The following is a 22683-nucleotide window of genomic DNA, read 5'->3' as shown; positions in this document are numbered from 1 at the left end:
GACAGTCAGTAAGCTGGGCCTAACTCTCAATTCCGGACTCCCAATTGGACAATTCAAGAAGCATTAGAAAGATGAAAGGAAGGCCCACAACCTTTATGTTTTTGGTTTTGATAGATTCGGCAAGAATCAAGTACGAAAATGAGCCCTAAGTCGGAGCAAGTTCGCAACCAGGCCCATTTCACAACTTAAGCCCAACTCGCAGAAGTACCTTGAAGCAGCCCAAGTTTTAAAGCAGCCCAAACTCGAATTCAAGAGTCAAGAGTCCAAATCTCGAATATAATCTTATTGTGGGACTAGTACTAATTTTGAGGGATTCGACCTAGCACCACTTTTACTGCAAATATCTTATTGTGGGACTAGTACTAATTTTGAGGGCTTCGACAAACCCATCACTACCGCCATTGCTAGTTTGATCTCCACTTGTAGGAGTGATCAAGAAAGGTTCTTGATATCAGTTTTTGGAGAAAAACTGATATGAAGTCGTGCTCACTCGCCCTCCATCAGATTCTTGGTGAAGAATCAGGTTCTTGCTGAAGAACCACCCTGTTGATTCTGCTCCACCCTACGCTATGTCATCTTCACTGGGAGCAGTCTTTGGTGATCTCCTTGGGTGTGAACACCTTCATTGGGAGTTACTACTACTCTGTATCAGGTATTTCCCTCTCCTACCTTTTGGTTTTAGATCTGGTCTGGTTTAGGGTTTAAGATTGATTATTGGAAATGCAGTTTTCTAAAATAGGGAATGTGATTCCCACATGGGAGACAGAGAAATTTTTTAAATTTCACCCAACCTACCTGCAGGGTTTGGCCATCCATATGATGGATCTCTCATCCCTTCAGATTTCCTTAAGGAACTTTGCATAATGCGGCATCTGGGCTAAGGCATCTGCAAAAGGAATGTTAATATGTAAACTCTTGAAAATTTCAAGAAACTTACCGAATTCCTTTTCCATTTTGTGTCGCTTAAGCCTATTGGAAAATGGTACTTGTGGCTTTTGACTTGTCTCTTTCCTAGAATCCGACTGCTCTTCCTCCTTCTTTTCGGTCTCTAGTATTGCACCCATCTTTCCTTCTTCCTTTATTTCTTCTCCACCTCTTGCAGCTCCTTACCACTCCTCAAGGTAATGGCTTGCACTTGTTCTCTTGGATTCGCTTCTGTATTGCTGGGCAAGGTACCTTGAACTCTAGAGGATAGAATTTGTGCCAACTGCCCCACTTGAGTCTCCAAATTCTTGATCGATGCCTCTTGATTTTGAAATCTTGTTTCCGCACTTGATATGAACTTGGTCATTAGCTCCTCTAGATTAGATTTCTTTTCTAGCTGAGTGAAGTTTTGAGGGAGGGGTTTCACCACATTTTGATCTGACCAAGACAGATTGGGGTGATTCCTCCATCCGGGGTTAAAGGCACGAGGATAGTGATTGCCTTGCTGCCTTTGCAAATTCCCTACGAAATCTACTTGCTCAGGGGACTGCATGAACTGATTTCCAACTTGGCATTCGGTGCTGATATGACCTCCCCCACACCATTCACAGGCTACGGCGTGAACATGCATGGTTGCCAACTGCATTTCATCGATCTTCTTGCTGAGGGCGCTGATTTGTGCAAATAGTGCTATATAGGTGTCTACATTGTGAAGGTCGGGTTGTCTCCTAACTTGGGCTCTCTCGGAATGACACTGATAATTATTTGCAGCCATTTCCTCAATAAGTGCATGGGCAACTTTAGGGGTCTTGTTATTAATGGATCCCCCAGCTGCAGCGTCCATAATGGTCTTGTTTGCTTCAGTTAAACCATTGTAGAACGTCTGAACTTGGAGTAAAACGGGAAGTCCATGATGAGGGACCTTCTTCAGTAATTCCTTGTAGCGCTCCCATGATTCATATAATGATTCTCCGTCCTGCTGAGAGAAAGTGGTGATATCATTCCGCATCTTTGCAGTCTTGGATGGAGGGAAATACTTTGATAGGAAGGGACTGGCCATTTCATCCCAAGTAGAGATCGATCTAGCTTGTAGAGAGTTCAGCCAAGTCTTGGCCTTGTCCTTCAACGACAATGGAAATAATTTGAGCCTCACAGCATCATCACTAACTCCATTGTGCTTGAATGTGTCACATATCTCCAAGAAGTTGGTGATGTGAGTGTTTGGATCTTCATTAGCCAAGCCGCAGAACTGAACTATGTTCTGGATCATCTGAATGATTGCCGGTTTGATCTCAAAGTTATTAGCAGCTATTGCTGGTCTCACAATGCTCGAGGCTGCCTCGGTGAGGGTTGGTTTGGCATAGCTTCTCCAACAGTTGCAGCTACATCTATAGGATCTATAGATTTATTTTTTCAGAGAAGGAATTGTTATAATTAAAGATTGTCTTTATGTACCAACTTTGAAAAGAAATCTAATTTCTGTTTCAAAATTGTGCAAGGATGGTTATCTATTTTGTTTAGTAATACGATTACTATTAAACTGAATAACAAATTCTTAACTTACAGAGAACTGGAGAATAGCCTCTATGTCCTCCATCCTTTTCTGGACACAAGCATAACCGAAACTACATCAGAAATAATCCCCAAGAAAAGATCATGTGATACGATTAATCCCATATGCTTATGGTATTATTGACTTGGCCACATTAATATAGATCGTATCACAAGGTTGGTAAAGGATGGTCCTTTGGATTTTTTAACTGATGGGCTAATCTTGCATCTGCCCACAGTCCCTAGGTGTTACAAGGTGGCTTGGTCCAGGGACCACTTAGGGTAAGTGTTGGGTCCATAGAGCCCATTTGATGGGTTTCAGGGGGTGCACTGTCCATAGCAGTGTATTCGGCCAAGCCTTATAACAAAGGCTGGGCTGAACCCATGTGGCTGATGTGTAGATGAATGCTTGGGTCCCATGCCATACAAGGAAGCCCAACTGGGCAACAGTTAGGAAGGTTAAGTGAGCACATAAGCTTAATGGGCCTAAAGCCCATTTCGAACTGGACTTATTTAATAAGTTAAATATGGGCGAATTCTGAGATGGATCAGCAAATAGGATAGGGCCTTAACCCTATCCACTCAGAGAGTTCAGATCTAAATGTGATTTGGATCTGGAAACCTCCTTATAAGATTAGGAGAAGGTTGATCCAATCTGTAGATAAGATAAGGGTTTACCCTTATCACCTAAAGAGATGTTTTGATCCAAATAAGATTTGGATCAGCAACTCCTAATTGGATTAGGAGCTGATCCTTTGGGGTTACAAATAAGGAGGGGGTGGCAGCCTTTATAGAAGATATACTCACATCCTCTTCAGAGCTAAAAACACAGAAGAAAGATTTCTACAATCCCTGCAAAGATCTTTCTTGCCGCCTCCTTCTTGCAGCCGCCAAACATCCAGTTCGATCTCCAACTTTGTGGGAGAAGTCAAGATTCGATCTTGACATCAGTTCTTTGTGAAAGAATTGAAAGGAAGCTGTGCTCATGTGTCGTCCTGCTGTTTCTTGCGAAGGACAGAGTTCTTGGAGAAGAACACTACTGATTCTGCTCCATCTTACACTGCGCCATCTTCAGTGGGAGCAGTCTTTGGATCCTTCCTTGAGCGTGAACACCTTCGTTGGGAGATATTATTTCTCCATATCAGGTATAATCCTCTCCTACTCCTTTCGGTTCAGATCTGGTTCAGTTTATGTTTCAAGATTGATCCTTGAAAATATGATTTTCTAAATAGGGAATGCGATTCCCAGTTGAAGGGAGAGAAAAAATTTTTGAAATTCGCCCCATATTCTGCAAGATTTGGGCATCCATACGATGGATCTCTCATCCCTTCAGTTCACCCTAACCCTAATTCAAAATTTGGATAGCAAGATCCTTTAGAGAAGCCTCACATTTGGTTCAAATGTGTGCTGAATTTTAGGAAAGCTTGCAATTACTTTTCATAACCGGCGGTTGGTGTCTAAGGAAAGAGGTTAAATGGTTACACCTAAATGGGTTTTGTGGTTACTTAATTAGGTCCTTGTGAGAGCAAGGGGAGCCTCCCACATCCCCACCTCTTACCTAGCTAACCAAGGGAAGTGGTGTGATTCCAAGTGAACCTAAAAGGATTCACATTGGTTGAACCACTAGTTTAGGAAACCCTAGGTCAGCCCCTAGGTCATGTGGTTGATTTGCTTGCATTTTTTTTTTAATTTAAAAAATCAAATTTGAATTTAAGTTTTAGGAATTTAAATTTCAAAATATGAATTTTAACTTAAATTTCAAAAATTTAAATTTTGAATTAAAAAAATGAGAGAAAATAAAAAAAATTAAAAAGTTAAAAAATAAAAAATAAATAAATACATAAAAAAGGGGAGAAAGTTTCAAAATTTGAGTTTAAATTTCAGAATTTAAATTTCAAAATCCAAGTTTGAAATTAAACTCAAAATTTAAAATTCAAATTTAAACAAGAAGAAAAGGGACTTGTAAGTTCTATCTTGCATTCAGTTACCAGATACTCTGGCCTTACAATATGAGATTAAGTCAAGCACAATTCAGATGCTCCCATCTTTTTATGGGAACCCTAGTGAAGACCCATACAAGCACATAGATAAGTTTATAGAAATTTGTTCCATTGCAAGGATCCAAAACTTCAATGATGATGCCCTTAGGTTGACTCTTTTCCCCTTCTCCTTGAAAGATAAAGCCAAGCACTGGTTAGGGACTATAGGGAGACACATTAGAACTTAGGCAGAAATGCAACAAGAATTCCTTAGAAAGTTCTATCCTAAAGGCCGAACCAATACCATGAGAAGAGCCATCATTTGATTCACCCAAACACCAGGTGAACAAATTCATGAGGCTTGGGAGAGGATAAAGGAGTTAATGAGAAAATGCCCACACCATGGCCTGTCCCAGTGGCAAATTGTCTAGGCCTTCTATGAAGGTCTGACAGATCAATATAGGCAAATGGTAGATGCATCCTGTGGGGAGGCATTTATGAGCAAGAGCGAGGATGAAGCATATGCTCTTTTCAAGACCCTGAGTGAGAATTCCATTAACAATGCATCCTTGTATTCCTACGAAAGGTCAGTGGGACCCTCAAAAAGGGCAGGACTCTATGAGATCAGGAATAATATAGAGCCCGAGGAAAAAATGGACTTGAATGCTATTTCTAGAAAGTTGGATAGGGTAGATCTTCTAGCCTAGAAGCTTGACCAGTTTTTCACCTTTAACCAGCAATCGGGCCCATCTACATCCTATCCTGAAGTGTGTTCCATTTGTGCCAGCCCAGCCCACCAGGTTGATGACTGTCCTACGACGGCCTAGTTTCCACCCTTTATCCAAGAACAAGTTCAGGCAGCCCAAAGTTTCTCAAGGCCCAACAGTGATCCATATTCCAATACTTACAACCCTAGGTGGAGAAATCACCCTAACTTTTCTTGGAGGACACATCAACCCAATCTATAGTCCCAGCAATATCAGCATCCATCCAACTCCATGGCCCAATAGTTTTAGATGCCATCAATACAAAGTCAATTCCAGTAGGTGTACCCTAGGAATCAACCGGCCCAACCATATCAGGGTTACCCACAACCTCCGCAATCCCGTTTAGTAGATGATCAATTCATGCAGCTTCAGTAGCTGATCCTAAATCAGTAGCAATCCATTGTTAGGTTAGAAAGCCAAATAGGACAGTTATCCGAAGCTAATGCAAGGAGAGAAGTGGGGCAATTACCGAGTCAACTAGTTGCAAACCCTAGGAATCAGCCACTAGGTTTCCTTCAACAAATTCAACCACCTCCTGAGAATCCCCAATTCGGAAATGCTAAAGCTATTACAACTTTAAGGAGTGGGAGAATTTTGGAAGACCCATATGAGAAGAAGAAAAGTGAAGAAGAAGGAAAGCAGCCGGAAAACCCTAAGTTAGGGGGGGGAGAAGAAGAAAGGGAAAACCTAGAAGAAGAGCCTAAATTGAACAAAGTTGTGGTCCCCTTTCCAACCGCACTCATAGTTGGGCCATTGTGGAAAAAGAAAGAGATTCACAACGAGGAGATCAGGGAACTCTTCAAACAAGTACACATTAACATCCCTCTCCTTGATGTAATCCAACATGTCCCGGTTTATGCCAAGTTTCTGAAAGATCTATGCACCCAAAAGAGGGAGCCACGATCAGCCCCACAAAAAGTGATGCTCTCGGCAGATGTGAGTGCAGTCCTCCTGAACCAACTTCCCTGGAAGATGAAAGACCCGGGTGCTCCTCTCATCAGTTGTATCATCTCTAGAGTCATCTTTGATTAGGCCCTATTGGATCTTGGGGCTAGTGTAAACCTTCTTCCGTCCATTATTTATGAAAGGTTCAGGATTGGTGAGTTGAAACCTACCCCGGTAGTTCTGTAACTTGTTGATCGGTCAGTCAAGACTCCTTGAGGTGTTATCGAGGATGTCATTGTCAAGATAGAGAATTGTTATTTCCCTGTAGACTTTGTTGTCTTAGACATGACCCCAACCGAAGAACTGAACCATAACCCGATAATCTTAGGATGGTCGTTTCTAGCAACGGTCAATGCAAATATCAACTACAAGTTGGGGGAAATGGACATCTGCAAGTTGGGGGAAATGGACATCTCATTTGGGGAGCAGAAGGTCTAGTTGAATGTTTTCAGTGCCTCTAAGTATCCAAACCTAGGGGAAGATGAATGCAATGTGGACATAGTGGACAATCTTGTGAATAACTTATCTACCCGTTGGTATGCCTAGTCTGAGCCTTGTTGGTATGAAGAAGAAAGTGAGTCTCTGAGTTTGGATGGAAGAAGTGTGTAAATGCGTCTGGCTGAAGACATTAAACTTAGCACTCGTTGGGAGGCAACCCAACGTAGTTTTTTATTTTTAGGACTTGAATTTCCTTCTCTTGATTCAAGACCAAGTGGTAGACCTTGAACCCCTCAGGAAAACCCTATTGATTGTTCCGTTTAACCCAAGCCCATTTTGCATCAGTCTAGTTATGCCATTGGAAACAATGGCATTTAAGTTGGGGGTGAGGAAACAGAGAGAAAAATTGAAAAAAAAAACTTTTGAGAAGCTAAGCCTTTATATATGTAGAATTAAAAATTCATTGAAAATTTTAATTTTTTTCCATCAAAAGAGATTCCCAAACAGAAAAAGTTGAGGAAACTGATAAAAGAATATTAAATTTTGTAGAAATTGGTAACAAGTGATAGGAGTTAAAATTAGTCTTATTTGAATATTGTCGAAATCGTTTAGAAATTGGAAAATACTCCCAAGTTTGCCCCTGCCAAGATAAGAAGAGAAAGATGGAGAAATTAGACAAAAATTCTTCAAATTGTTAGTGGACTGCCATGAACAGTGTTGCAAAAAAAAAAATACAGAAAAAAGGTCAATGAATACCCTAGGCTTAGTAACCGGGTTTCTTCACCTAAGGCAAGTGTTGAGATTCGCATCAAACGGAAAAGGGAATGCCAAAGACACTTACTTAACACTTAGTAACCGGGTCTTTCCACTTAAGTCAAGTGTTGAGATTTGCGTCAAATGGTGGAAGGTAACAATAGAAATAAGTGTGCAAATCAAGTTCAGGGGTAGAAATCCACTATCAAAAATGATAAGAAGAATACATGTCTGATTTTAAAAATCAACTTCAGCTTATCAAGACAGTCTGCAAATGGAAGGGTATATAAGATTTTTAAGCCAAGTTTATATAATATTCAAAGTAAGACAGTTTTACCCCTAAAGCCCAATACCAATCTATACAGAGTTTGAGAATGTCGGAATCAGGATGCTTGACTAATTCTGTCAGGGATGATCTTGATATGGGAAGGATCTCTATGCTCAATGTAACTTTAAGACTGCATTGCTAAGGGACTAGCAATGGTTAAGTTGGGGGTGTGATAACTTTGTATTTTGATGCCTTAAGGGCATCATTTCAGGGGTATTTTTGGCCTTAGAACAATCAAAGTGTGCCCTTTTCCCAGTTAAAATCAATATTATGGCCTCTGGGGGCCATGATATTGGAAAGTTTACATGGCTGAAATGTAGTTTTTGGGAAGCTGGTGTGAAGTCCAACTGAGAGAGGGGGTGTTTTTGTGAAAAACTGTGAACAAGAGGGCGCCTCCTATCTGCTAAACCCAGTTTGGCGCCCCTCCTACTATATTAGCATGCTCCCCACGCCTTAGCAAACCGTAGTGTCACAGGTGACTCCTTCGTCGCGCCATCAAGCTCTTACAGTGAGCCATCCGAGTGCCAACCGCGTGCCTTCATGGTGTCAACATGTGTGTCATGGGTGGGCTTTGCTTGTATTTTGTAAGGGGGACCGCCAATGGCGTTATTGTAATTACTTAGTATGCTTTTCCATCATTTTGATGTTTCCTATTGTCACTCCCCCAAAAGCTTAACATACTCTTTGAGGGGAGGTAGGTAGTCGAGTGAGCTCATAAGCGTGTAAAGGTTAAGCATGAGATCCCCTCGACACTGTACTGTGTGCTTGTGCTTACCACTGATTAATGCAATACAAGTAGCCTTTTGCTAATTCGTGTGCCATCTTGTTGCCTTTGTGTGTGTGTTTGCTTTGTTTCGTAGGCTTACTCGCCCATTTCGAGTGCCGCACGGGGCCCCAACGATTACCCCCGTGACAGTTGGTATCAGAGCAGGTGCTCCTACAAATACTCTGGACCGTCTTCGTCCCTACATCAACCCAATGAAGAGCAATCGGGGCATTTCCGATGACACACCACATGGGTGGATTCAAGCCCACGACACTGACGAAGCTCCACTTGACCAACCTACCAAGACACAAGCCCCAAAGGGGCGTACAACCCAAGCTAGCAAGCATGACAAATCAGTCGACCAACTAGCTACCGTGGACATGCGCCTCCTACGTTGCGAGGTGACAGTGGGAGAAACCCGAGATCGGGTTGATGAACTCCACCTCAACCTAGAGACGGTTGAGAATGCAGTGGTGGAACTAGAAGGACGTTTCAATGGCGCCTTCAGAGACATGCACACCACCATACAGAATTCGGGAGCTGGGCCTTCCCAAAGCAGCCTACAGAGCTTGCTAGACAGATTCCAAGCACAATTGGATGAGATGAGAGATGAGATGACTCTCCTAAAGAGGGCAGTGGCCAACACACCAAGCACTCCCTCCACCCTAGCTTCCATGAACATCAAGATCCGAGAGCCAACACCTTACTCGGGTGCCCGGGATGCCAGGGAGCTTGACAACTTCTTGTGGCAATTGGAGCAATATTTCTCTGCCACTGGCATCATTGACAACCAAACTCAGGTATGTACAGCTGCTATGTATTTGACTGATATCGCAATGTTATGGTGGCATAGGTGTTGCCAAGACATTGAACGTGGAACCCGTACCATCGACACTTGGGTTGGATTCAAGCATGAGATCAAGCGGCAGTTCTACCCAGAAAACGTGGAGTACTTGGCGCGCCGAAGAATGAAGAATCTCAGACATCAAGAATCACTACATGACTATGTCAAGGAGTTTTCGGCCTTGACGCTGGAGATCACTGACATGTCAGACAAGGATCTTCTGTTCAATTTTATGGACGGTCTCAGGCCATGGGCTGAGCTCGAACTCCAGCGACGTGGGGTTGAGGACCTCACCACCGCCACGGCCATAGCTGAATAGCTTGTTGATCTGAGAACACCTAAGGAAGATGTGCAAAGACCATCCAGCCTAGGTACCATGAGTTTGAGTGGGGGAGATCCACAATCAACCCCTACAAAGGAGAAGCCAGTGCCTGCGAACAAGCCCTACACTTACCAACAAGGGAAGAAGCCACAAGGAGGCCCAAGCTACCAGGGCCACCAATCCACTAGGAGACCTCCTCTTGCGCCATGTTACCTTTGCAACGGGAAGCATTGGACGAGTGACTGTCCAACCCGAAAGAAAATAACTGCCCTCATCGCCAAACTCAGCGATAGTGAAGAGAGTGATGAGGAGAAACCCACAGCGGCGCCCAAAGTAGGCGCCCTCCAACTCATCAATGCCATGGTCAAGAAACAGGCCACATCAAAGCGGCCCACCAAAGACCACAAGGGGCTGAGTTATGTAGACATCACCCTCGGCGGGAGGCCGACCCAAGCCTTGGTGGACACTGAGGCCACCCATAACTTCATTTCGCTTGCGGAGGCAAAGTGACTCGGCTTGACCACCACCAAACAAACTGGGTGGGTCAAAGCTGTCAACTCCGGGGCCAAAGCAGTAGAGGGCACGGCCCGTGGAGTAGAACTCCAAGTTGGACCATGGAAGGGACCCATCAATATATCTGTGGTTCCCTTGGATGATTTTCAGGTGGTTCTTGGAGTGGAGTTCCTCAAGCAGGCGGAAGCAGCACTTATGCCACACATCAACAGTTTGCTTATTCTGGATGAACACTCCCCTTGCATGGTTCCTGTCTCATCAGCCTTGCAGATACTTGGGAAGCAGCTTTTAGCCTTGCAGTTGTACCAAGAAACTATCAACCATGAAGACAGCTCTGCGTCAACAAGGAAGAACCCATGTCAAGTACCTCTCATCGACACTGGAACTGGTTGGGAAGTCGTCACCAGGAAGAAGTCACCCCCAAGACAGTTCCATTTTCAGTGCCAACAACAATGCCAGCGCCCAAGTCAACACCAGCAACAGCATCAGCTTCAGTGCCGACCACATCAGCAGAAGTCGACTTCGCAGCAGAAGCCGCAAGTGCCCGCAACTGGTGGGCCCAACAGAAGAAGACCAAAGGCCATGTCAAACTTTGCCCACATCTACTACCACAACCACCGGGGAGAGCGATTGCCACCCAAGCCATCTAGGGACCACATTCACATCATCCCTAAGGCTAGTTCCCATAGTAGCCCGGTGAGATACCCTTGGGGAAAAATGCATGGGAATCCACACCTTAATAATCCAAAACACCATTTTGATCCTTACCTGGCCCAAACCTACCCCTTAGCCAAACAGAACCAGGCACTAACATACCTTGAGGCTGCCAGGAAAGGACTTAGCCATAGGAAACCCCAACAGAATGAGCCAACCCGACCATGCCACCAAAATATACACCTCGGCCTTGGACGACAGCCGGTTCGGGGAGCAGCAGAAGAACCCTCCTTCCGCAACAGTGACTCTAAGGGACCAGCCGAAGCCGATCTCCGAGGACGTAGATCGAATTGAGTGAGGGAGAATGTCACAGGTGACTCCTTCGTCGTGCCATCAAGCTCCTACAGTGAGCCATCCGAGTGCCAACCGCGTGCCTTCATGGTGTCAACATGTGTGTCATGGGTGGGCTTTGCTTGTATTTCGTAAGGGGGACCGCCAATGGCGTTATTGTAATTACTTAGTATGCTTTTCCATCATTTTGATGTTTCCTATTGTCACTCCCCCAAAAGCTTAACGTACTCTTTGAGGGGAGGTAGGTAGTCGAGTGAGCTCATAAGCGTGTAAAGGTTAAGCACGAGATCCCCTCGACACTGTACTGTGTGCTTGTGCTTACCACTGATTAATGCAATACAAGTAGCCTTTTGCTAATTCGTGTGCCATCTTGTTGCCTTTGTTTGTGTGTTTGCTTTATTTCGTAGGCTTACTCGCCCATTTCGAGTGCCGCACGGGGCCCCAACGATTACCCCCGTGACAGTAGGATGCCTTTTAACCCATTCTTTTCACTCTTAGAAAACCCTAGCCTCCCCTAGCTGTTTAATATCCACCCTCCACTTCTTCTAATCTCCACCAGTCATTCTAGGGCACTCCTTTTGTAGTTTTTAAACCCTAGGGCGCCACCTAACTGCTAATCCTCACCATTCAGCCCCTAACTACTAAATCTCAACCTTCCATTCCATCTTCTATCTCAGCCATCCACTCTAGGGCGCCACCCACCTCTTTTAATCTCCACCTTTCAACCCTAGGTGCCTCAATCTCCTCCATTCATTTTTGAGCACCCAAATCTTAGCCCTACATAATATTAGGCATCCTCTTCTTTTTTCTCAGCCCTAGGATCACCCTAGAATCATCCTAAGCCTCCATTAGAAACCCTAGGGCGCCCATAACATTGCTAAAACCCAACTACCCCCCCCCCTCTTTCTCTGTATTCCCAGTTGTGTGCACCCTTCTCTATGAAAGGGACCCCAGGGGCCCTGGAGAAGGGGTTGGTCAATTCACCCAGTTCACAAGGCTAAGGTTTCTTGAGGGGTTCAAGGGTTGTAGAAGGGGAGGATGCCTAGTTCTTGTCAGGAGCGGTTCCTATAGCTGTTGAACCAATCTGCAACTACCGCTAGTGGATCTGATCAACCATTCTTTTATTTTCTTCATTTTCTTTTCCGTTATTTTTGTTTCAGCACTCTTTTATATTTAATTCCTGTTCGTTTCTCCATTTTCCACATCTGAATTTGTCCGATTCATGGCTAAGGTGTCTCGAGGGGTTCGAGGGCTGAAGAGGGGAAGGATGCCCAGTTCTTGTCAGGAGGGTTTCCTGCAATTTCTGAATTTTAGTTATTGTGTTGTTTAATTCCGAACCTTTAATTTCGGCATTAATAAATTTTATTTTCTTATTTTTTGCAATTCCCAATGGTATTCTCTTTCTCGAATCTAAGTACGTAATGATTTTTCCCTTGCTTCTCTATGGATACGACCCGTTCTCACCAATTTACTGTGTTTGTATTTGTTTGAGAATCGGAAAAAATTTATAAATATTAAAACTGGTGTTCCGAAGTGGTTAACGACATGCTTCCGGACACACCAAAACCCATATGGCTTTTGTGAAGATCAATGTTAGGGTCCCACGCCATACAAAGAGAGCCAAGTTAGCCAGCAATTAAAAGGGGAGGTGAGCCCACTTACTTAATGGGCCTAAAGCCCAAAGATTAATTGGATTAATTAGCATGGGGCGAATTTGGGTATGGATCTGGGTTTGGATCAGTAGATAAGATAAGGGGATAATCCTTATCACTTAAGGAGTCCAGATCCAAATAAAGATTTAGATTAGGAAATTCCTAATTGTATTAGGAGAAATTGATCTTTAAGGCTTATAAATAGAGGGTGAACTGCTTCAGTTTTACACTTTTTACTGCTCTCAATTCTCTCCCTCTGTTCTTGCCACCCTACCCTATTCGAACTCCAGTTTCTTGGACTAATCAATATTTGATCTTGATTCTGATTTTTCTTTGAAAAATCAGATTTAATTTGTGCTCACCATTCATTGCTTGATCCTTGTTGAAGAATTGTAGTTCTTGCTGAAGAACTACATTGTTGAACTTGCTTCATCTCAAACTGCACCATCTTCAGTAGAGGTGGGTTTTGCTACCCTCTTTGGGTGTGAACACCTACTTTGGGAGCTAAACGTGTGGATTCTATATCAGGTATTGCCCTCCCTGTCTTTTCGTTTCAAATCTGGTCCGGTTTATTTCAAGAACGATCCTTGAAAAATGCAATGCTTCTAAAACAGGGAATACGATTCCCAAAAGGGAGAAAGAAAATTTTAAAATTTCACCCAGCCACCCTGCATGGTTCGGCCATCCATATGACGGATTCCCTTCAGCAGTCACATCCTCCTCGACCTCCTCCGCCGCTTCCTCACCAAGGTTGTTGTCGCCTTCCTCATCAGAGTCTGGGTCCTTTTTTGCCTCAACAATCATGTCATTGGTGATCCCGATCATGGTGATGGCTCTGAGGTCGAGTTCAAGGAATTCATGTCGGGTTAACCACCTACAGAGCTTAAAGCCCTCCCGGTAGGCAGCCATTCCGATCTTTATCCTTAGCTTATGAAATGTCTCCAAACTCTTGTAAGTCTAGACAGCAGCGTCCCTAGCTTCCTTGATCGTGTCACCGAAGATGGCCTCGCGCTCCTTCATGAGGGCCTTCTGTTCCTCAACCTCCTTCATCAAGTGCTCGATCAGCTCCTTCTGAGCCCATGCATCATTCTCCAGCTTGTGGATTTGACCGAGGGCCTTCTTTAGTTTGCCTCGGGTGCTCACGGAGGATTCGTTAGCTGCTAGGGCCCTCTTCAGGTGCTGATCAGATTGGAGCACGAGAGAATGAATTAGGGATATACCCTTCCATTTGCAGATTGTCTCGATAAGTTGAGATTGATTTTTAAAATTAGGCAGGTATTCTTCTTATCATTTCTGACAATGGATTTCTACCCCTAAACTTGATATGCACACACATTTTTATTTCTACCTTCAACCATTCGACGTCTCAACACTTGACTTAGGTGAAAAGACCCGGTTACTAAGTGTTAGGTAAGTGTCTTTGGCATTACGTTTCTCATTTGACGCGAATCTCGACACTTAACTTAGGTGAAGAGACCCAGTTACTAAGTCTACAGTGTCCATTGACCTTTTATTCTCTCTCTTTTTTTTTTTTTTTTTGCAATGTGAAAAATTCAGCACTATTCGGGGTAGTCCACTATCTATCTTAATTTGAAGAATTTTTCGTTTGATTTCTCAATCTTTCTCTTCTATCTTTATAGGGGAAAACTTGGGAGTATTTTCAATTTCTAAACTGTTTCGACAACAATCAAACAAATCCAAGTTAACTCCTGTCACTTGCTACCAATCTCTACAAAATTAAATATTCTTTTATCAGTTTCCTCAACTTTTTCTGTTCGTCGGGAATCTCTTTTAATGGAAAAAATTTTAAATTTTTTAGTGAAAATTTTAATTCTACATATTTAAAGTCTTAGCTTCTCAATTTTTCAAAATTTTCTCTCTTTCCTCACCCCCCAACTTAAATGCCATTGTCCCCAATGGCATGACTAGAATGATGTAAAAGGGACTGGGCCAAAGAAAACAATCAAGAGGTAAGGATTCAATAGGGGTTTAGGATTTGCCAACTGAATTCTGAAACTTATTCAAAAGAAAAGACAAACTCTAACAAGACAACTAAAATAAAACTTCGTTGGGTTACCTCCCAACTAGCGCTAAGTTTAACGTTTTCAGCCAAACAATTTCACTCACTTCTCACATCTACACTTCCAGACTCGCTTTCTTCTTTACACAAATAGGGCTCAGATTGGGCAAACCAAAGGGTAGACAGGGCATCTACAAGGTCGTCCACTACCTCTACCTTGAACTCATCTTCCCCTAGGTTTGGATACTTAGTGGCACTAAATACATTTAATCAGACTTTTTGCTCCCCAAATGAAATGTCTATTTCTCTCAATTTACAGTTGATGTTTGCATTGGTAGTTGCTAGAAACGGACATCCTAAGGTTATCGGGTTATGGTTCAGTTCCTCAGTTGGGGTCATGTCTAGGACGATAAAATCCACTGGGAAGTAACAATCCTCTATTCTGACAATGATGTCCTCAATAACACCTCTAGGAGTCTTGACTGACCGATCAACGAGTTGCAGAATTACCGGGGTAGATTTTAACTCGTCGATCCTGAACCTTTCATAAATAATAGAGGGGAGCAGATTTACACTGGCCCCAAGATCCAATAGGGCCCGATTGAAAGTGATTCCAAAAATAACACAACTTATTAGAGGAGCACCAGGGTCTTTTATTTTTTGGGCAAGTTGGTTTAGGAGAACCGCACTAAGAGAATCACTTTTTGTGGGGCCAATCATGGGTCCCTCTTTTGAGTACACAACTCTTTCAAGAACTTGGCGTAGGCCAAGACATGTTGGATCGTGTCGAGAAGAGGGATGTGTTAGGCAGTTTTGTATGCCCTTAGCTTCAATCAGAATGATGTACTTTATGAGTTTATTGTAAATGAATAAAAGTGCATATTTGATTCATGTTCCCTTGGTATGTTTCTGTGTAATACCCTTAAACTGGACACATAATGAGACTCGTGTTAGTTTCGAATGTTCACAGCCAGGGGGTCAGTCTGGGGAGACTTATCCTGATAAGGCTGACACTATGGTGCCACCAAGTCGGTTTGGGTGGCCTGTCTCAGTTGCCAGGGTGAGACCCTAGGCACACACAATGTAGGATTAATTGAATTTTTGAACTGGACCAGATTTCCAGTATTGCCCTGGACCGTGGAGATTAATGGGCAAAACTGGAAAGTTACACCTGACCCCTAGACTCGATTATGATACTGCACTAGGTGTCGGATTGGGCAGTCTTTGATGAACCAATCAGTGAGATCCTTAGCGGGGGTCAAAACCTAGGTATGTTGGGATAGTCTGAGATTTCATCTGAGTGGGTGATCATAGTGACAGGATCAGCCCCTTTGTCGGACAAAGGTAATGATCGGGGATGCACTCTCACTGATGGAAACCAAGACTGTCGGCAACCGATTTCAATCGTTGAGATTTGTTTTGCAAAATATATTTTACATGAGATATAAAAGTATATATATTATGGTTTCTAAAATGTTTGGTTTTAATTCCCAGGATCCATATAAGCAGAGAGTGCAACACTGTTCCTTGTAGCCAAGGGAGAGGTCCTCTCTTGTCGGGCAGTGTTTGATCATTAAGGGCTGAGAGGTTAAATGTAAGACCATTGAGGGTAATACCTGATGGGCTAATCTTGCATCTGCCCACAGTCCCTGGGTGTTACAAGGTGGCTTGGCCCAGGGACCACTTAGGCTAAGTGTTGGGCCCATAGAGCCCATTTGATGGGTTTCAGGGGGTGCACTGTCCATAGCAGTGTATTCGGCCAGGCCTTGTAACAAAGGCTGGGCTGAACCCATGTGGCTGATGTGTAGAACAATGCTTGGGTCCCATGCCATACAAGGAAGCCCAACTGAGCAGCAGTTAGGAAGGTTAAATGAGCACATAAGCTTAATGGGCCTAAAGCCCATTTCGAACAGGACTTATTTAATAAGTTAAATATGGGCGAATTCTGAGATGGATCAGCAGATGGGGTAGGGCCATAACCCTATCCACTCAGAGAGTCCAGATCTAAATGTGATTTGGATCTGGAAACCTCCTAATAAGATTAGGAGAAGGTTGATCCAATCTGCAGATAAGATAAGGGTTTATCCTTATCACCTAAAGATATGTTTTGATCCAAATAAGATTTGGATCAGCAACTCCTAATTGGATTAGGAGTTGATCCTTTGGGGTTACAAATAAGGAGGGGGTGGCAGCCTTTATAGAAGATATACTCACATCCTCTTCAGAGCTGAAAACACAGAAGAAAGATTTCTGCAATCCCTGCAAAGATCTTTCTTGTCGCCTCCTTCCTGCAGCCGCCAGACATCCAGTTCCATCTCCAACTTTGTGGGAGAAGTCAAGATTTGATCTTGACATCAGTTCTTTGTGAAAGAATCGAAAGGAAGCTGTGCTCACGCGTCATCCAGCTGTTTCTTGCGAAGGACAGAGTTCTTGGAGAAGAACACTGTTGATTCTGCTCCATCCTACACTGCGCCATCTTCAGTGGGAGCTGTCTTTGGATCCTTCCTTGGGCATGAACACCTTCGTTGGGAGATATTATTTCTCCGTATTAGGTATAATCCTCTCCTACTTCTTTTGGTTCAGATCTGGTTCAGTTTATGGTTTAAGATTGATCCTTGAAAATATGATTTTCTAAATAGGGAATGTAATTCCCAGTTGAAGGGAGAGGAAAAAATTTTGAAATTCGCCCCATATTCCGTAAATTTGGGCATCCATACGATGGATCTCTCATCCCTTCAGAGGTATCAGAGCCCTGGTTCAAATCTTGAACCAATTTGTTTCAGATCTGAACCTACGCAAATGGGCAGAAGGCGTTCTACCCAATTTGCACAGATAAGGGTTTTGGGAAATTTGTTCCCAAAATAATGGGTGAATAATCTGAAATTAAATTTTATATAAATCTGATTATTGTTTAGAATTGTTCTTTATAATTTTCTTGATTTATGGATTGTTTGTACAAGAGGAGATCAAAATCTTGATTTGCACAGGGAACCTGCGTTTTTGCTGATTTTGGATTATTTTGTTACATTTGGTCTGTAAAATAACTTTTTTTTATTTTTTAGACTGAATGTATAGGTATTCGATCTGATGTAATTATTAATAGAAATTAGGATTTCTATTTTTTTTTTATTTTGGATCGAAGAAGGCGGCGCAGAGAAGGAGATTTCGCAGATGAGAGAATTACAATCTACGATTTGCAGTTTATGAAACTGCAAACTGTGATCTAACCTCTGTTTTGCAGGAAGGATTGTGTGAATAGCCCTGATAGACTGATTATTGCTTTTCTTTTATCAGTATTTAGTTTCAGATTGTTTTCTTGAATTAAAGATTTAATTAAATATCAAACCCTAGACCCATTCGAACCAAGATTGGTTCAAATTGTTTGGACCGAATCTAGGGTTCAATCAAGGCTGAAAGTCATCCCTAATTTTCCCACTAATGGACCTGAGAATTGATATTTAATTAAATGGTTAATTCGGCCCAACCAGTAAAGGCCCAGTTTTAAATGGTTAAAACTGCTAAAAGCCCACTCTGCGGATAAAGCTATATGGGCCGAACCCATCAAACCTAATTCGGCCCATATACCTGGATAATATTAATGGTTAATATTATGGATTTAAAATGGGCTTCAAATGGGCCTTACAGATAATTAATTGATTGGATCAATTTAACCTTGCATGTGATGTATGGATGTGTGATGTGCTACGCACATGGGCCATAAGTGCTTGGCCCAAGCTCAATCAACAGTGGCTCTTGCGCACACCATGGCTGAATGCACATCATTGCCATGGTGTCCCTTTTGGTCATTGGATGACCTCCCTCAGTGGTGGGCCCCTCACTTCATCGAGAGGTTACGTGCGGGACCCTAGCCGTTTTGGGCCCACCGAAATCTGACTTTATGAAAGTCAGTGGGAGCCACTTGGGTTTAACCTAGATCAAACTAGGGCGTAATTGATTGTTCCCTCCAGCTAATATGAGTGCATGTGATAGGGAGATTCATATGATGAACTCTCTAAAGGCCTTCCATAATTAGCATGAGGATGGGTCCTTCAGTAATGAGGAAATGCACCAGAAAATGGGCTATCCATTTGCTGTTGGGTTTGTCTGAGTGTTTCATAAGATGATAGGGGCGTCATAGACCGATGTGGGAGGGGCTTCCCCAGAAAATGGGAACTCTCTCACAGTACCTTGGCGTTCACGAATATGATGGGTCAGCACTCACTGGACAGAAAGGTTTACCTGAAAATGGCTCTGAACCTTGTTTGACAGAGGCCAAAGGGAAAACTCATATGATGAGTGGATATGATCCTTCACAAAAAGGTGGTGGGGTTATGCAGCTGAAACAGTTGGCTCCATGCAACCTATGTGGTTTCCCACATTTCCAGAGACAACCCGTAGTCTCCGTCACTGAGAAAGGAGGGAAATCTCAGAGATGAATAAATGGAAATGGAATGTAGATTAAAATCCATATCTATGTAATGAACATGAATCAAATAAGGTTGTGGACTGATGTTTGCTCTTTTATCAGAAAATGGCAAACGGACAATTTGCAAAGATTCTTGATGACAACAAGCTAAAGGGCCCAAACTATACCGACTGGTACAGGAACCTTATGCTGGTCCTAACTTCTGAAAAGTTAGACAAAGTGGCAAAGAATCCTGCCCCAGAGCGTCTGGGTGATAGGGCTTCTAAGGCCCGAAGGAGAGACTATCAGGAATGGGAGGAGAAAAACTCCCTTGCCCGATGTTACATCATTGCCTCCTTGGACAATCCAATATAGAGGCAGTTCGATCAGATCGAACTTGCCAAGGATATATTGGGCAGTCTCAGGATGATGTATGAAGAGCATAATCGTTCTACTCGACAGAAGGTCTTGAAACAATTCATGACCGCACAGATGTCCAAGGACCAACAAGTTCACGACCATTGTCTTCGGATGATGGGATACATCAACGAACTGGAGGCTCTTGGATCCGGGCTGGACCTTGCAACCTAGATAGATGCTATCCTTAATTCTTTGCCTCCTTCCTTTAATCCGTTCATCATGAACTACAACATGAACAAGCTGAATGTCAGCTTGCAAGAGCTCAGCAATATGTTGCAAAGAGCTGAAGAACTGATTAAAAAGGATGAGCCTGTAGCTATGCTTGTTGAATCTAGCAAGACAGGCAAGAGAAAGAGGAAGGCAAAGAAGCCTCAGAAGAAAGCCACTAAGGGCAAGAAACAGAAGAAGGACAAGGCATCAGATGCCTGTCACTTTTTCAAGAAGACTGGCCACTGGAAAAGGAACTGTCCTACCTACCTGGAATCCAAGAAAGGTAATTTCGAAACTTGCGTTATAGAAACCAATCTGTTGGTAGCTTCTGCGTCCTGGTGTATTGACTCTAGGGCTTCAACTCATGTGTGTAACTCACTGCAGGGGTTCAAGGTAAGCAGAAGGCTGAGTGAAGGAGAAGTCACACTTTACTTGGAAACTTCTACAACTGTTGCAGCCGCGGCCATAGGAACCGTGGAGTTAATTTTTAGAGAAGGAATTATTGTACTAAAAGATTGTCTTTATGTACAAAACTTAAGAAGAAATTTGATTTCTGTATCAAAACTGTGTGCAGATGGTTATTCTGTCTTCTTTAGTAATACGATTACTATTAAAAGAAATAACAGATTCATCGCATACGGGGAACTAGAGAACGGTCTCTATGTTCTACATCCTTCTCTAGAAACTAACATAACCGAAACTACATCGGCTGAAATCCCCAAGAAGAAAGCCCGTGATACAGTTAATCCCACGTGCCTGTGGCATTACCGACTTGGCCACATCGGTGTTGACCGAATCACAAGGTTGGTAAAGGATGGTCCTTTGGATTTTCTAACTGTAGAAGATCTTCCCACTTGTGAGCTGATGAGAGTAGAATTTATCATATTTTTATCCCCAATTATTCTGTCTTTTATACTAAATTAGCATCTAATTGGACTCATATCTCTTGTATTTTGGTCCAGGGTATGAAAGAAGGCATTAAGAGCAAAAAAAGACAAATCGGATGATTTTTCACAGTTTCGACATCGTTCAGTGATCTGGGTATAACTCGCGTCTCCGAACTCCGAATGGTCTGATTCAAGATCCACTAAAAAGATAAGAGAAAAAGCCACAACTTTCATGTTTTGGGCTTTCGCAGATTCGGCTTGCATCAAAGTCAAATCCGGGCCCAAAGTCGGGGCAATTTCGTAGGAAGGCCCAATCCGCAGCTGAAGCCCAACTCGTAGAAAAGCCTGGCTGAAGCCCAATTCACAGAGGAGGTCTATTACGAATCCAAGAACAAGAAACTAAGAAGAATCCTTCTAGATTTAAATTCTTGATGTGATAAAAGGATTAAGTTCAAGAGATAAAGAGATAGGATTAGAATTAGGATAGGACTTTCTATTTCTTGTAAAGATCAACTTCAAGAGAAAGTAGGAGACCACCCCCTCCCCTTTAATCTATATAAAGGAGGGGGCGGACCAGCTTTAGGATCACTTGATCACTGAATCATTCAATCATTCAACTTCTGATTTGAATCAAGGAGCAAGGAGCAATCAGTCAAGAAGGGTTCAAGAAAGGTTCAAGAATTCAAGAAACTTCAAGAAGAGGAGATCTCAGCACCATGGGCGAATTCAAGAGTTCTTTCTTCCCCTTTGTTTGTGTTAATTCTTCCATTATGAACTGATTTGTTTCTTGTTAGGGCTGTGGAAAGCCTAACCATGTTAATGAATATATTTTTATCTTCTTGATTTATCCAAGATTGTGATTTCCATATAGTCTATGAATTATTGTGCTTAATGCAATTAAGAGCTTGGCCACCTCTTAATTGATTTGGGTTATGTGAATGAATTGAGAGAGGAATTCACATAATTGACAGAATAATTCATAGTGTGAATTGAATGGTATATAGAGATATATATACATGATTCATCTGAATTAAATGGTTTTCTTGGACCTAATGCACTTCCATCTTGAGAGCTCTACTCGAGAGATCAAAGGGTTACCTGATGGGCGTAGGTTTAGTATATCTCGAGAGAGAATATTAAATAAATTTGTGAAAATCTCAGCTTATGGGAATAACAATTAGTCTTGGATAATTGGACCCATCAATATTCATTACATTGGTTAGGTGGACCAAAAGTCCTAGCGATTTCATCATTGCATATTCGGTTAGTGATCACCTTTGTTTCCATTTTCTCTTTGTTCCAGTTTTTATTTTCAGTAGTTCTTGTTTCCTTAAATCTAAATTTTGACTGTCCAAATAATTAGGGAAGACTGTGATTCTAATACTTATTTTGTTAAATCCCCGTGGGAACGATATTATTATACTACTTGATAACTAGTGCATTTGCTAGAGTTATATATTTATAGCTATCATGAGCCTTGCCTACAGGGCAAGATGACGAAACGGCCATTTAACGGTAAGCCTGAATGATGTACAGGCACACTTGACCTTATACATACTGATGTATGTGGTCCCCTGAGTGTTAGGACACAGAATCAACACGTGTATTTCATCACCTTCATCAATGATTTTTCACGATATGGTTACGTGTACCTAATGAGACACAAGTCTGAATCTTTTGAAAAGTTCAAAGAGTTCAGACAAGAGGTTGAGAAACAGTTAGGGAGAGAAATTAAAGCCCTTCGATCAGATCGAGGTGGCGAGTATCTCCCTGACGAATTCAGGGACTACTTAAAGGACAATGGGATAGTATCACAGTTAGCTCCTCCTGCTACACCACAACTTAACAGTGTTTCAGAGAGGAGGAATATGACCTTATTGGATATGGTCCGGTCACTTCTCATACACTCAGAGTTACCCACATCCTTTTGGGGTTACGCATTAGAGACTGCAAT

The 22683-nt window shown here is 42.6% G+C and overlaps 1 protein-coding gene and 2 non-coding genes across 3 annotated transcripts; 1 reads left to right on the top strand and 2 right to left on the bottom strand.

Annotated features, from left to right (window-relative positions):
• Nucleotides 1-1078: 1078 nt before the first annotated feature.
• On the bottom strand, nt 1079-2194 carry LOC104590651 (uncharacterized). Its single transcript, XM_010249372.2, has one exon. It carries the CDS (start codon nt 2192-2194, stop codon nt 1079-1081), a length of 1116 nt encoding a protein of 371 aa, XP_010247674.2.
• On the top strand, nt 1829-1935 carry LOC148791012 (small nucleolar RNA R71). The gene has a single exon (XR_016078047.1). It is a non-coding gene; the product is annotated as a small nucleolar RNA R71 (small nucleolar RNA).
• A 2562-nt stretch (nt 2195-4756) lies between the features above and the next one.
• LOC148791011 (small nucleolar RNA R71) lies at nt 4757-4863 on the bottom strand. Its single transcript, XR_016078056.1, has one exon. It is a non-coding gene; the product is annotated as a small nucleolar RNA R71 (small nucleolar RNA).
• Nucleotides 4864-22683: the final 17820 nt, after the last annotated feature.

The sequence above is a fragment of the Nelumbo nucifera genome, chromosome 6 (genome assembly GCF_055504915.1).
Source record: "Nelumbo nucifera cultivar China Antique chromosome 6, China Antique-T2T, whole genome shotgun sequence".
Classification (NCBI taxonomy): Eukaryota; Viridiplantae; Streptophyta; class Magnoliopsida; order Proteales; family Nelumbonaceae; genus Nelumbo; species Nelumbo nucifera.
Note: the sequence above shows the minus strand (reverse complement) of the source record. Positions and strands in the feature narration are given on the sequence as shown.